This window comes from Rattus rattus, chromosome 17 (assembly GCF_011064425.1).
Source record: "Rattus rattus isolate New Zealand chromosome 17, Rrattus_CSIRO_v1, whole genome shotgun sequence".
In the NCBI taxonomy this organism is placed as follows: Eukaryota; Metazoa; Chordata; class Mammalia; order Rodentia; family Muridae; genus Rattus; species Rattus rattus.
In genome coordinates this window covers 25,984,625-25,997,505 of record NC_046170.1, presented here as the reverse complement: position 1 = coordinate 25,997,505, position 12,881 = coordinate 25,984,625, and the positions used below count along the sequence as shown (strand labels likewise).

General features: G+C 47.4%; 1 protein-coding gene across 1 annotated transcript in view; it reads right to left on the bottom strand.

The window, feature by feature from the left end:
* The window catches only part of Prmt7 (protein arginine methyltransferase 7), a 52,557-nt gene that overhangs the window by 1,323 nt on the left and 38,353 nt on the right, over positions 1 to 12,881 (bottom strand). Inside the window, exons 9-17 of the mRNA XM_032887592.1 lie at positions 11,018 to 11,145; positions 10,068 to 10,203; positions 8,943 to 9,026; positions 8,498 to 8,545; positions 7,639 to 7,728; positions 4,781 to 4,942; positions 3,618 to 3,692; positions 955 to 1,115; positions 137 to 233 (exon numbers count right to left, since the gene is read on the bottom strand). Of these exons, the coding sequence (XP_032743483.1) occupies positions 137 to 233; positions 955 to 1,115; positions 3,618 to 3,692; positions 4,781 to 4,942; positions 7,639 to 7,728; positions 8,498 to 8,545; positions 8,943 to 9,026; positions 10,068 to 10,203; positions 11,018 to 11,145 (981 nt within the window). The remainder of the gene's footprint in view (positions 1 to 136; positions 234 to 954; positions 1,116 to 3,617; positions 3,693 to 4,780; positions 4,943 to 7,638; positions 7,729 to 8,497; positions 8,546 to 8,942; positions 9,027 to 10,067; positions 10,204 to 11,017; positions 11,146 to 12,881) is intronic.

Below are 12,881 nucleotides of genomic sequence, written 5' to 3'. Positions count from 1 at the left end.
TGGGAAACAACCTGGGCCACCTGGGAGCTATCTGCCCTGAACAGGGCATTCACAGCACAAGGGGTACAAGGGATACAAGGGGTACGAGTGGCTCGCAGGCAGACACACACTCTCGGCTTAGTGCCTGTGATACTACCTTGTCATCTGCAGGGTTCATGAGGCCGGTGCTGACCGTGCTATCTGGAGTCAGCTGATATTCCATCCACAGGACAGCTCCATGGCTCTTCCCGGGCCTGGGAGGGAATATGGAACCAAACAGGCACACAGACATGGAGGAGTCCAACCAGCACACCCTTCTGCTTTTCTGAAACCTCAACCAGTCCCATCCCTCGCAGTCAGGAGTTTATTATTCCCTACTTATGGAGATAAGACAGAACGGTTGAGCCAGAGCAGCCGCAGCTCTCAATCCCTCATTCCTCACAGCCTGACACAGAAATCTCTACATGCAGCTGCGCCCAAGGGCTGACAACGAAGATCCCCTGGTCAGTGGCATCTGCCCTGCCACTCCCTTTCTGCTGTTCCTCTCTGGGCATATGGCTCCTTCAGGAAGGCAGCAGCACTCTACTGTGAAGGGAGCTGGAGCTGGGCGAGGTCTTCTTCACCTTGCAGCAAGCGGCCTCACCAATCCTGACCTGCTCTAACTCCCAGGAGAATTCAGGAAAATGGGCCAGTGGGTAACCATAGTAACGAAACATAGCAGCTTGACACAAGGGGCTGCAGGTGGGAAGGTGAGTAAGGCTCACCCCAGCTCTCCTTCACCAGCACATGCCCAGCACATGCTCAGAGGCTGTGGGATCTGCGATCCCCTCCTCCTAATAATGCCAAAGGTGGAGATGATGGAACCACACATCTTGACCCAGGAGTTAAGAGTCTCCAGACTGTTTGTCCTTCACAACTGTGACTGTCAAGTCCCCTACTGTCTTCACCCCACAGCTCCCTGCAGCTTCCACTCACCTCCTCAGCTCCATCAGGCCCCTGGATTGCATAGGCTGCTGGGGGATGGGCTGCTGGAAATCAAAAGTCAGGATCTGTTGAGGCTCTGAGAGGCTTCTGCAGGGGTATTCCCACAGTGGGTGTGGCTCTGCCTCCCTGCTCTCTCGGAAATCCAGGGAGTGCTAGAGGACAAAAGAGTATGGGGTCTGTAGAGATAAACTGCAGCCATCCAGGGACACCCTCATTTCTGTGGTCCAATCCTCCTGGGCAACTTCAGTCACATGGAGCAGCATGTTGTCACTTAACACTGGGTCTTGGTCATAGTAGCCAGTTTCTAGTAGCCATTCATCCATCAGAAAGCCACTCTGCCTCTCAAACCTCAGCTTCCTTTTAAAACAGGAATGACCATGCCTACTCTTGACCAAATGTCTTTGTTTTGGGGAGAAAAAAAACAGGCAAGCACTCACCTTTGACACTGCCCACTACATGATACCACTCAAATGGGCTCAGAGACTCAGGGCTGGGAAAAGGGTGAGGAGAGGCCATGGGAGCAGAGGTAGGCCAGGGACGCTGCCTAGATGAAGTGACATCAGGAAGAAGGCTCAACTAAAGTTGGGGGACCCACTGTAGAGAAGGCAAGATACAAAAAGGTGGGAGAGGTAGGAGGCCAGACCAGAGAGGTTCTGACAAGGCTTGAGACGCCCTGGAACCTGATGGGGAAGCATTGTGAGGGAAGGCACAGTGGCAGGCGGATGCCAGTCTAGGCGAGCAGAAGGGCTTCAGCCTGGGAAAGCACAAAGTTGACACCTGGCGATGCCCAGCCGAGACATTGTCATCTACCTCCACAAACAGCCTACCTCTACAAACAGCCTTTCTTTTTCTCTTTTTTTGAGACAGGGTTTCTTTATACCACTCTGACTATCTCGGAACTCACTATGTTCACCAGGCTGGCCTTGAACTCTTAGAGATCCCCCTGCCTCCCACTGGTTTAAAGGCAGGAGATGCCATGTCTTGCAGCTATCTTCTTGAAGCTTTATTTTTAATAGTTTAAACTGTAGGTGTGAGTGTGTGTGGGTGTGTGAGGGGGTATGCACTCCCCTGTGTGTATCTTTTCCACAGAGACCAGAAGTGTCAGTCAGACTCCCCTGGAGATGGAGTTATAGACAGATATAAGACACCTGACATGGGTGCTGGGAACTGAGTTTGGTTCCTCTGAAAGAGTAGAACTTGCACTTAACACTGAGCAAACTCTCCACTCAGGAGAAATGGACCCATTAGCCAGGCACTAGATTGGCAAAACAAGTTATGCAGGTCAGGAGAAGGGACTGAGGGAGACCAGGGACACGATAGCTCAGAGGATGGCAGAATGAGAGGGGGCCAGCCCAAGACTGATGAGTGGCCAGATATGGAAGAGGGGTCCAGAGCAGGGTCTCAACACAAAGATGTCTAGGAGCATGGACAGTCAGCGACTGCTGTAGAGAAGCCCCGGTATAAATGGAAAACACCCATGGGACTGGCTTTAAAAATGTAAACTATACAACCAAAATTCACATAGAAAAATGAGATTAACGAAAAGGAGAAAGGTGTCCATCTAATGATAAGCTAGGAGTTCCATTCTCTTCTCTCTGTGTGGATATGATTTTTCAAGCATAAAAATGGGCCCATGTTTCTGCCCTACCTTCTTATGTGAACTCATTCCGTGACTCGAACCCTACAAAAGCACAGAACACTGTTGGTGCATTGGCATGTTTCCAGGCGACACAGGCCCTGTGGGTCCCTGACTCTAGTTGAGCATTGGGGAGCTGTCAATATCTGTTAGAGAAAACAACCTCTCAAAGATCTCTCACAGAGCCCTCCTGCCCTCTTCTTTGGAGCACAGTGGCCAGGATGAAAATGGCTGCCATGGGAAGTGACCAGCCAATCACCCCACGGAAAGGATGTGACAACAGGAACCAAGCTTCTGAACACCTGCAAAGCAGATCTAGTGCATGGTCCAGTGACATTCAGATCCTATCTTACAGCACAGGACTAGGAATGAGACTGGTATCTTGCAATGGTTCTCAGTCAATGTTCATGGTGGGTCAAACAAAATGGCAACACGGGCCTCACCATCCAAAGCAGACACTCTCTCTTTACCATTCATGCTGCCCACACTCAGTCCCTGCTAGAGTTTTGTGGCTGTGCGAAAAGATTGGGCAGGATGTATGAACTGTATGTCAGAGACGTATGCCTGCCTACTGTGTGTTTCCAGAGACCGAGCCTCAGGGTACATGGACGTTGGGCAGGTACACTGCCCCATGCTATAGTCTTAGTCCCCTGCACCCGCTCTTACGTGCACTTTGGGTGTCGTTGTTTATGAGTATGGATGCTTTGTCTACATGTACGTCTGTTTGCCATCTGCACACCTGACACCCATGGAGATCAGAAGAGGATGGAGGCAGAGTTAGATGATTGTGAGCCACTGTGGGTGCTGGGAATCTAGTGACAATCCTCTGGAAGAGCAGCCAGAGCCTTAACTGCTGAGCTACCCCTCCAGCCCTTTGGGGTCTTTTTTGTTTTGTTTTTTAATTTTTTTTTTTTAGATGTTGAGGCAGTCTTTCCAAGTATCCTGGGCTGAACGTTTAATGGTCTCCTCTCAGCTCCAAGCAGACCACAAGCAGCAGGAGGGTAGACGGCCTGCTTACCTTGATCATATCATCCATGATGTGGACGTCAAACCCTTCACAGTCACCACAAGGACTCCGGATTCGCCACAGGTCCTGTGAAGGAAAAACAGTCCTGTGTTATACACCTGGGCCACGAAAAATGGCTACATGAATATGGGTTGGGAGGGGTGCTGGTCAAGGTGACACAAATCTTTAATCTCAGTGCTTGGGAGGCAAAGGTAGGCAGATCTCTGTGAATCTGAGCCTACACCGTGAGTTATAGGCCAGCACTGACTCACAACAAACCAACAAGCAGACCCAGAGGCATAGCTCGCTGTTCCTCTACACCAGACACAGACCCCCAAGGAAAAAGCGAAAAGACGCTGATGAGCCCGAGCGGCTTGTTTAACAGACTGGTCTAAGGATATGTTTCCTCCTAAGGAAACAAACAGAACTCCTAGGCTGAGGATTCTGTAAGCGGCTCTCTGGAACCTGGACTGGCTCTCTGTGAACACAGCCAGTCCATCTTCTGTCCCTGTCCTCAGGCCTGGGAATAAGCCCCCTTTTCTATAGCCATTCTTCAGTCATGAGAGCCAAGATCCATACAGAAATCCCATCAGATAAATAACAGAAAAATGCCCACAAATTAAGTGATGGAGCCCCGAGGCTACAGACAGAGCCATTCTCAAAACGAGAATAGCAAACGTGACTCACTCTCCATTTCAGGTACAAAGCACTTCAAAATCCTTTTAATAAAAAATGCCTTTCCCAAAATGACTTGGTGACTACTGTGCTTCTGCTTTGATGAGAGAATTAAAATGAAGCTTTTCAATTCCTTCTTGCATAAAAAAAGAGAAGTCCCCATCTCGGAATGCTCTAACAACCTTGGCCTCCACTCTTAGGAGCACAGCGAGCGGCGCAGCATGCCTCCTGAAACACTTAATTTATGCCTTTAATTATTCTGATAAGCCGCAATTGTAAAGTGACAACACACAGTCATTTCCATTTCATATGTCAAATTACTGCTTTTTAACAGTGTAGCCTTCTTCCTTTATTCTGTCCTGCAGCCACCGATGCAGAAAACAAAGTGTGGTCAGCAGGGCCCAAGCTGTTTCCTCTGCACACGAGAGCTCGCTCTCGGGCACACAGCCTCCCCACCCTCCAGTTGCTTTAGTGTCTCTGTGAAGTCCTGGGTCACCTACCCTGAACTCCACGATCACGGCATGCAGTGAGGCTGCCTGGGGCATCACCACAGCCCCAGGTGCTAGGTGCTGGTCCACAGAGGTGCGCACATACCAGAAGTACAGGTTGTGCCATGGTAGCAGGCTGGTGGTGAAAAAAGGTTCACCCAGGAGGAGGGAGACCTGGCAACAGGAAAGGAGAAACCAAGTGTCAAGAGTGAAGCTAACGGGGTTGGGGGTTTAGCTCAGTGGTAGAGCGCTTGCCTAGGAAGTGCAAGGCCCTGGGTTCGGTCCCCAACTCCGAAAAAAAAAAAAAGGAAAAAAAAAAAAAAAAAAAAGAGTGAAGCTAACACGTGAAGGGCATTCAGCAATTTCATGGGAGCATACAGCAATCCATTCGTTCATTCATTCATTCATTCATTCATTCATTCATTCATTCATTCATTCATTCGTTCGTTCACTCAGTCACAAATGAGAATGCCCCTGAAAACACCAAGGACTGCAGAGTGGAGGAAGGACACGAACAAGGGAGGGAGCAGTGTTTATTGGGAAGAAGCCAAGGTTAGGTTAGCTTCAGAGAGGGCTTCCTGAAGGAATTCTGCCAATCCACAAACAAAATTGTTTCACCCAGTGTATCCATATGAGATGAACAACATGTTGTCAGTGAACTCAGGCAAATGTGGACACACTACTGTAGTCTGGCAGCAAGGTCCCTGACAGACGCCGTTTCAATGAACGCTTGTGGAACAAGCAAACAGATGTCTGACTAAGAGTCAGAAGTCAAGCAGGTGGGCAGAGACCAAGAAGAGCAAGGATAAGTAGGAGCAAGGCCTTCTAGACATAAGTCAGGAGAGGATGAGAGGGCAGGCCAGTGGGGGAGGGCAGACCAGCCAGCATCCAAATAGCTAAGGAGGCTCAACTTGCCCTGAAGGCAGGAGGCCTTTCTAAAAGCTTTAAGCAGGGATTCAAAAGACAGAGGACAAGTACTTTAAATGATCCTTCTGAGGGCCATGAGGCATATGGCAGAACTCTGCAAGTAGAGACCGTGATTGGCAGCACTCTAAGGGAATGCTACAGCACTCAGGCTGATATGTGGGTCAAGAAGCTAAGGCTGAGTCTGAGAGACCCTCTAAGGCCTCAGTGGATGGGAAGCAGAGGACAGGAAGACACAGCAGAAGTCAGTTGACCCTGAAACTTCCTGTGCTTCACTCCCGCCCTGGGCATCAGGACACCATCAGATGCTTCTTTTAATCATTTCATCACTGCTCCCCAACAGGACCTGGGGTCCGACCAGAATGCCACAGAAGTGACTTGTAACTTTAACTATCTTCAAAACCCTCATCAAAAATCGAGAGGAGGAAGAAGAGGAAGCGGAGGAAGAGGAAGAAAAGGAAGGAAAAAACCAATACTTAAACATTCAAAGTAGCAAAGTATGAATGCCCACCAGTTGGTCAATGGAAGAATGAAATGTGATATATCCATAAAATAGAATATTATACAACAATTTTAAAAAGAGGAAGAATTGACTTATGCTACCATGATCCTTGAAAATATGCTAAATGTAAGAAGTCAGTTACAAAGGGCCATGTGGTATATGATTTCAAATATATTATTTGTACAGAAAAGGCAAACCCACACAGACAGAAAGTAAACTAGTGGTGGCCTAGGGCTTAGGAACACATGAATATGACCGCCAATAGAAAAAGAGTATCTGGGGGCTGGAGAGATGGCTCAGAGGTTAAGAGCATTGTCTGTTCTTCTAGAGGTCCTGAGTTCAATTCCCAGCAACCACAGGGTGGCTCACAACCATCTGTAATGAGATCTGATGTATACAGGTGTACATGCCGGCAGAATGCTGTATATATAATAAATAAATCTAAAAAGAAAGAGAGTATCTTTGAGGGTAATAAAAATGCCCTAAAGTTGACTCGGTGATAGCCATATACTTTATAAGTACATTGCTTGCCTATGAGTGACTTGTATGCTGTATGGATAAATCTCAAGCTGTCATTTTATAAAAAGCAAGAGGCTTAAACACATATTCAACTAAGACGCATTCATAGCTGATGAGAACATGAACTCACTATCACTGACCATCAAGAAGAAGCAAAGTCAAACTACAATGAGAGCGAGTGTGTTCCCACTACAAAGGCTACACTGAAAGGAGAGAACCACACAAGGAATCCTCGCACCCTGCTGGGCAGTGCAGGAGTGGCTTCTTTTTTTCTTTATAATTTATTTTCTTTATGTGCAGTGCTGTTTTGCCTGCATGTATGTCTGTGTGAATGTCAGACAGAGATGGAATTGGCGTTACAGACAGCTGTGAGCCACCATGTGGTTGCTGGGGCTTGAACTCAAACTCAGGACCTGTGGAAGAGCAGCTGAGCCATGTCCCCAGCCCTTGGTGGCTTCTTCTTAAGTTAAACACAACTAGCCACAGTGACACCGGCTTTAATCCCAGCCCCAGGAGGCAGAAGAAGGCAGATCCTTGTGGGATGAGGGCAATCTAGTTTAAAGAACAACTCTGTCTCAAAACAAACAAAAGCCTGCAGGGAGCTGGTGTTTAGTAACCCCAGGGTTCCTGGGGAGCAGATCTTGGTGGTGAAAAGGTCTGAGCAGGAAAAGTTGACTTTATGTGAAGAGGAAAAGAGAGGAAGCACACTGTGCTCCTTAACCTTAACAAGCCGCTATGCTCTCATCTGAGAGGGGCAGGAGCCCAGCTCTCACCCACTCTCATAGTGGTGAAGTCTTGACTGGCCAAGCTACAGGAGAGACATCACAGCATTTAGCCAAGGCAGCAGGGCGGGGCTTGGGCCACCTCTATGCTACTCTGTCCTCACTCAAACAGCCCCAGTGCAACATGAAGTCCCATTCCTTACCTTCTTACCCTCCAGGTCTGCAGATGTCAGCAACTCAGGCCGTTTATTGATGACGGTAATTTTATCTTCCAAGTGGTTCACCTTGAAGATCTTTGAAAGACAGGATGTAACTGTGTTTACACTCATACATTGTTTTGGACCAGGGAAAACAACTATGGTCGAGCGCCTGCCCAGTGTGCTTGAGGCCTGGCTCAATCTGCAGCATCAGAGAATGGTAAAAAAATAACACCTCTCGAAGTCACCATCTCTGCTGAGCCTTCTGACTACATGGCTGTAGGGTACCACTTTATCTGCTCTGGAAACATCTCTTTGGGACCTCCTCAGACCACGACAGAGGTCATGAGCAAATGGCCCCTCACCAGGCAGGACCTATTACTGGCCTTGCAGTTTTGGTAGAGAAGGTTACTCCCAGGAACAAATCACTCAGTTATATTTACACAGAGAAGTTAGCTTCTTAGTCTTATATGAAATGAGAACAGACTAAACTTCTTCAAGTACAAGAACTAAAGACAGAGTATAAACATTTGCTTCTAACTGGAGGCCAGAAGCCTGGCATGGTGCTGCACATAATCCTAGCACTTGGGAGGCAGAGGTAGACAGACCTGTGAGCTTAAGGCCAGCCAGCTTTACAGTGAGTTACAGACCAGCCAAAGCAGTAAGACTCAGTCAGTGAGGCCCTATCTCAAAAACAAACAAACAAACAAGAATCCTACTTAGTGGACGTCTGCCCCAAAGCCAAAAGGCCTGCTCTGCAGGTACAAAGCTCCTGGTTGTGATGCCACTGCAAAGTCGCCCATCCCAGACTTGGGAAGGCAGGCCCAGCAGGCCCTTCGTGAATCTGGTAACAACCGTCACTTACCCTTTTCATCAGTCTATAGGAAGCTACTGAACTCTCGACTGTAAACACCTGAAGGGAACACAGGAGATGGAGTTAAAGAGGGAAGAGACTCAAGACAGACATGTTGTCAAGGGAATACTAAGACAATGGCCTGGCCTTACTCCCTACACTGGACATTCACTCTAGAAGGTGGCTAACTCAGAATCTTAGGTCGCAGCTATGTAGCCATTACTTGTTCCTGACCATCTATGGAAACAGTAAATGTCCTCAGCACCCAAACCAAGCCCATCACACCCACAGAAGCTGTATCTGCTTTGGCACAGAATCCCATGCCTGGACCACAGCATGCCCTAATGCCATGCCAACCTTTAAAAAGTGAACAATAACAAACCAGAAAAGAAAAATAAGTAAGGTTGAAAAGAGAAGACCCTTACAAAGCCAACAGAAAGGCATGACCCGGTGGTACCTGCTCTGCTCCGAGGTGATGGGCCAACACAGAGAGCAGACTGCCGTCACTCACACAGAGGCAGATGCTACCTGGCATCAGCATCTGCAGGAAAAGAGCAAGATCAGCACGGGCTTCCTTCGTCCAAACGCCCCGTCCCGACAATCTAACAGGCGCGCTGCCCTCCCCAATCCCACTCACTGGCTTCATTGTTTTTAAGTTTTATTTTATGTGTATGGGTGGCTCTGTAGCCCACTGAGGCCTGAGGAGGGCATCAGGTACCTTAGAACTGGAGTCACCGGGGGCTGTGAGTACAAAGAGTCTTAGGAAGAGAAACAAACACCCTCGCTACCTTCGAGCCTCTCTCCAGGCAGAACAGGTTTCTGGAGACCTCAGCTCTCATCTCCTCTTCCTCACGGCCACGTTAACTTTTCTTGCCTTATCACGCCTGCTTCCTCAGCATACACAAGAGCCCACTTTCCCTCCAGGGGCCACTGCTAGGAAAGACCCTACACAGCCCAGTCAGAAGGCCCAGCTGAAGACCTACTCCACGAGCAGGAAGGTGCCTTCTAGTCTGTGGTGACAAATTTCTTCCCCATCTGGTCCACGTACCCTTCAAGTGGCTCCCCAAAGGTAGGGGTGCCTTTACGGGTCTTGGGTACACTGGAGAAGACTTTACGGCAGCTTGGAGTCTTCTCCCCCCACAAAGTGCATGCATGTGCAGACATATTTCTGTGTACAACTCCAAGGGGTCCAGGAGACTCCTTCTAAACTCTACCTAGGACCCTCAGCTGAAGACTAGGTCAGAGAGCTCCATGATCAGATTTCCACATTAGGGAATTTCAGAAGGGTTCAATAGATGAAAACAGCTAAAGGTCTAGCTAAAGGCAGGGCTGGTGCTCCCAGAGGCAAAGGCATCAGGAACAAGTCTGGACTGGGGAAAGGCTCTTAGGGGAGCCCTTATGGGAAGAGAGAACACCCAGTGACCTCTCACAGAGCAGAGAATAAGGAGTCTTGAGCAAGCTCTCAGGCTCCCTAGCGTCTGCTCCAGAGGAAGCCAGGTGAAGACAAGGAGACAAAACAAAACTGTCAGAACACACCATGAGCAGAACAGTGAGACCCAAACACAAAGCAAGGTACACTTACAGTCCTCAGGGCTTGGGCATAGTGATCAGTTCTGTCCTGATCATTGATCTCTCCAAACCGTGGCCGGTTCCAGAGGAGGTGAGCCTGACAGTCACACACAGGTCGAACTTGGTAGGCACTGTTATTCTCATCAGGGCTGAGCCGGGAGATAAAAAGCCAAGCATACGTAATCAATATTCTACACTGGGGGGGGTTGGAGAGATGGCTCATCAGTTATGAGCACTGACTACTACTCTTCCAGAGGTCCTGAGTTCAAATCCCACCAACCACATGGTGGCTCACAACCACCTGTAATGAGATCTGATGTCCTCTTCTGGTGTGTCTGAAGAGAGTGACAGTGTACTCACATACACAAAATAAGTAAATACATCTTTAAAAAAAACATTCTGAACTGGAAACCAGAGATCACAAGGGCACAGCACTGAGAATAAGGACACCAAAACTCAACCTGGACCCTACGAGATACACGCAGAGGTCTCGCCAAGATTCTAGGTGAGTCTGGACACCAGCACATTGCATGTTACAGAGCCCTATGAGTCTATATTTTTCATATATTTGTTTTGAATAAAACTTAACAATCTATAACAGTTTCTACATATACATAAACACAGATACATCCTGCCACAAACTTTTGCTTTGTAAATTATGATTTTTATTTTGTATGTGGCTGGGGAGTGCAATAACACAAATGTAGAAGTCAGAGGACAGCGTTGTGGAATAGGTTCTCCTTCACTAGGTGGTTTTCTCCTTCACTAGGTGGACTCTGAGGACTGAACTCCCATCATCAAGCTTGGCTACAAGCACCTTTACCCACAAGACCATCTTACTTATTTTATTCTGTTCTGATATAAATCTGCCCATTCAAATCTCTGCAAGGTCTTTCCATAGAAAGTTTACATCAATGCAGTCTCTGAGGGCCAGTCCTCCACCCCAACAACAAACAGGCATACCTGGTTCTCTGAAGACTGTACCACACACAGTAGTCATCATGGTGAGCAACCAGGCATCGGGGTGAGCCCTGCATAATGGGCTCCTCCTGGGGCAGGAAGTACACACACTGCATCCAGTGGTCCCGCCACTGAAATAAGGAGTAGAAAGCCAGCTTTCACCAAGCTGTGACAACAATGCTTCCAATCCAGCGGTCCAAAGCCAACAATCAGATGCAAAGAGACATGGCATAGACTCTAAGTACCTACTATTAGCCCTAAAGAATAAGGAAAAAAAATCTAATCAGAGAAGCCAGTGTCCCAAAAGCTTCCTGGAACCTTCCTGACTTTAGAAGACATCAAGGGCAGTGGTCTTTTGAGGTAGCTTTAGAAGGGACAAATGCAGTCTCTGCTCTCTCCTCACAGAGCAGCACTGTCTTAGTTAGGGTCACTATTGCTATAATGAAACACCATGGCCAAGAGCAAGTTTGGAAGGAAAGGGTTTATCTGGCTTATGCTTATACAGCTCTGGTAATCACTGAAGGGAATCAAGACAGGAATTCAAGCAGGGCAGGAACCTGAAGGCAGGAGTTGAGGCAGAAGTTATGGAAGAGTGCTGCTTACTCATCGTGGGCTTACTCAGCTCTGCTTTCTTATAGAGCCCAGGACTGCCAGCTCAGGGATTGCACATGGCTGGGCCCTACAACATCAATCACTAAGAAATTGCCCTACAGATCTTATGGAGGCATTTTATCAACCGAGGTTTCCTCTTTTAAGATGGTGCTAGCCTGTGTAAAGCTGACAGAAGACTAGCCAGCACAAGAGCCAATGCTCTCACCTTCACCTGTTGGACTGTGAGTCATCTTTCAGTCCAAGGAAACATTCTCTGGCTCACAACCAAGACTGACCCAGTGGCCAAGGGGAAATCTTATCCAAGGCTTTAACATACACAAAATATCCTTTTGTCTTCTACAAGGCTTCAAAACACAGAAAGGTCAAATATAATACATAGTATCTAACTGGGTCCTAGACTAGGAAAACAAAAGCTATCCAAGACATTAGGGACAATTAAGGAAATTTTATTTTGAACCATATTAGATGTTATAGAATAGTATATTGTTAATTTTCTTAGGTGTTATGATAGTATTTTGCTTATGAGGGAAGTTTTGTTCTTGTAAGTATCAAACAGTCAAGTTGTCAGATATTTGTAATTTACTATCAAATGACTGAGCAGAAACTGTGCAGTGAGAGAGGAAAGGAGCAGAGAAAAGGGAGGAAGAATACAGCAAACGTGGAGAATATTAGCAATTATTACTTGAAGTAAGATATGGTCACTGTCCACTCTCACTTACTCTGTAAGTCTACAATTGTTAAAAACAAAGGTTGGGGAAACAGGGGCTGGGGAAGATGGCTTAATTGGTGAGGTGACTGCTGCAAGGCTTGAGGACCTGAGTTTGAATCCCCAGAACCTATGTAAGGCTGAACAGCTGGGTGTCTACAACCTGGGGGACAGGAGAGGACAGAGGCATCCCTGAATGGGCAACCAGCCTAGCCAAATCTGAGTTTCCGTTCAGTGAGAGATCGTGTTTAAAAAATGAATATGGAAGGTGACTGACCTCTGGCCTCCACACATACATGGCACAGGCTCACCCACAGGCACATATGAACACACTAACAGCAGGCACATATGAACACACTAACAGTACTAACAAGTCACACACTCCATTCACCATAACTCACACATGTACCATACTGTTTCACACACACCAAAAAGTTTAAAATAACACGAAGTTTGGAAGTTTGTATAGTTTACACCTTTGAATTAAATAGAGTTTTTAAAAGAAGTAAAATATTCTAAATTGTGAAACATGATTTACAGAGATTTTGT